This window comes from Monoraphidium neglectum (assembly GCF_000611645.1).
Source record: "Monoraphidium neglectum strain SAG 48.87 unplaced genomic scaffold scaffold04835, whole genome shotgun sequence".
Classification (NCBI taxonomy): Eukaryota; Viridiplantae; Chlorophyta; class Chlorophyceae; order Sphaeropleales; family Selenastraceae; genus Monoraphidium; species Monoraphidium neglectum.
In genome coordinates, this window is record NW_014008795.1 from 1 (window position 1) to 2,431 (window position 2,431).

The following is a 2,431-nucleotide window of genomic DNA, read 5'->3' on the forward strand; positions in this document are numbered from 1 at the left end:
GGCCGGCGCCGGCCGCGGCGGCGCCGGCCGACTCGGTCTCCTCGCTCTCATCCATCGCCTCAACCGGCCCCCTGGGCTGTGCCGGCGCACCAAACGGCGCCGTGGCGGCGGCTGGGTGATGCTGCTGCTGCTGCTGCTGCTGCGGCGGCGGCGGCGGCGGGGGGAAGCCGAGTGCGCCAGGCAGCACCCCAAAGTAGTGGTAAGCCGTCTGGGGATTGGCCTCCAGGAACGCCTGGAACTGGGCCCCCGCCGCAGACACAACGGCCGCCGCGGCGGCCGCGGCAGCCGCGGACGCGGCCGCGGCGACAGCCGCGACGGTCGCGTCCGTCACGCCGCTGGCGGCGAGCTGCTCGTCGAGTTCCGCAGAGGCGAGGCCGGGCGCGCCCACGCCCGCGCCCGCGGCGGCCGCGAGGCCGGGGCCGCCGGCGATTGCACGCGCCAGCTGTTGCTGCGCGCCCGCCGCGCCGAGCGCCAGCAGCGCCGCCGGCGCGTCGGCGTCGGCGCCGGCGCTGGCACCCTCGCCCGCGGGGTGGTTCGCCTGGGGCGGCGGCGAGGGCAGGCTTGGGGCGTCGAGGCTGGCGTTGGACAGGCCCGCGGTGGTGGCTGTGGCGGTGAGGCTGTCGGGGTCTTTCCGCGGGTAGGGCCGCTGCGGGCGGCGCTTGGGCCGCGGGGGCGGGATCGCCACGTCATCGCCTGGTGTGGTGGTTTGGGGGTCGCGGCGTGTGGGTTGAGGCGGAAGTGGGTCAAGACGTGTGGTTGTGGATTGGACAGACGATGCGAAGAAGGCGGGTACCTGTAATGATGGATGCAACGAGTGCAGGTGCGCACGCGCGCGAGAACACTCACACATACACACGCGCGCGCGCGCGCGCGTGCACGTCCACAAACCCACACCCTCTCTCTCACTCTCGCGAGCCCCACAACACACACACACATGTGCGCGCATTCGCGCATGCACGTGGGCAAAAACACGCGCCCGCGCGCGTGCACACGCACATGCGCGCTCAGGCGCGCGCGGCGGCCCACCGTGTGCCGCGCGTCCCCCCTGCTCCTTGTTCTTCTCGATTTTGTTGAAAAACTTCTGGGCATGGCTGCGGACCTGGACGGCAGTCTTGGTGCCGATATGCTCTGGGGGGTTGCAGATTGAGGTGCGGTGGGGGGGGTGAGGGGTTGATTTGGTGCGGTGCGTAATGGTGCACCGGGGCTGCGGTCTTGGTGCCGACATGCTCTCTTGGCTGTGCACAGGGTGGGGCGGGACACAGGTACGGCAAGCGGCAGATGTAGGCAGAGCAGGCGCGCGAGCAAGTCCGACGCAAGCCAAGGGCGCCGCGCGCTCGCGGCCCCAGCGGCTGCCCAGGCGCTTTTGGGGGGAGGGGGAGCGGGGCCGGCGCACCCTCGATCTTCTTCCAGCTGCGGCCGTGGAGCCTTATGGCCTCAACGAAGCGCGCGTGCTCGTCCGCGGTCCACTTCTCCCGCGCCTTAGTGATTGTGTACGGCTTGCGCACGCGCACGCCCCCGCCGCCGTCGAACGCCGCCTGCTGCTGCATGGGAGTTGCGCGCTGGGCGGAGCCAGGGTGGCGGGCTGTGGGGCCTACGTTTAGCGAAGGCGCGATCAAGAAGGAGTTGGGAAAAGGGGCGGGGAAGTGTGGCGCACGCACATGTGTGAGGGGAGGCCAGGGGGTGCAGGGGGCGGGCTTGCATGCGTGTGGGGGATGCCGTTGCACCATGCCGAGATAGTTGCCAGCGCAGCGCCCGCGGGACGGCGCGCCAGCACGCCGCGGCAGCGCAGGCGCGGGGCCTCGATAGCTCATGAGGGTCTTAGAAGGCTTTAGAAAGGCGATGGGACATAAAGCGCTGCCCATATGCGCGCATCGGCGTCGCGCCGCAACGGCGCCGCAGATTCCGCCCTTTTTATCTCGCGTGCGCCGCGACGCATGCGGCTGCACCGGGCCGCAGGAGTGCCAAGCACAGCACTAATAATATCTATCAAATATTAATATTCGAGAAACAAGGGACCTACCGCCTGTGGGGCCTCGAGCGGAGCCTGCGTCGATAAAGGAGCACGCAACGACACTGTGCGGCCCGCTAGTGGCAGCGTACGATTCGTTATATGACTTTTACACAAATCTATCTCGCTGGGCTGGCGTTTTGCTCGTGTTAGCCGTGAACGGTGGGGGTCTTTTTCAATTGTGCCGGTGCGACGTAAGAAGTATGCATTCAAATAGGATTGTTTTGCTAGACAGTTGTTCTGGTAATGGCGTATGGCGTTGTACGTTCATGTGAGTGTGCGCCGGTTCGCTTGGCTCATCGACCATGTTTGGTCTAAGGAGTGCTGTCATATAGATAATCGATAGTGTTCTACTGTGTATTTCGTACGACGCCCAGCGTGGCGACCACGGCGGCGTGCCCGAAACGCCGATGTCGTCACACC

The 2,431-nt window shown here is 67.3% G+C and overlaps 1 protein-coding gene across 1 annotated transcript; it reads right to left on the bottom strand.

Annotated features, from left to right (window-relative positions):
- Positions 1-32: 32 nt before the first annotated feature.
- MNEG_14869 (hypothetical protein) lies at positions 33-1,547 on the bottom strand (the record flags this gene model as incomplete). The annotated part of the gene is made up of 3 exons (XM_014036660.1): positions 33-693; positions 1,027-1,128; positions 1,394-1,547. Coding segments are annotated over 3 exons (917 nt in total), but the record flags the coding sequence as incomplete, so codon positions are not given.
- Between the last annotated feature and the right edge of the window lie 884 nt (positions 1,548-2,431).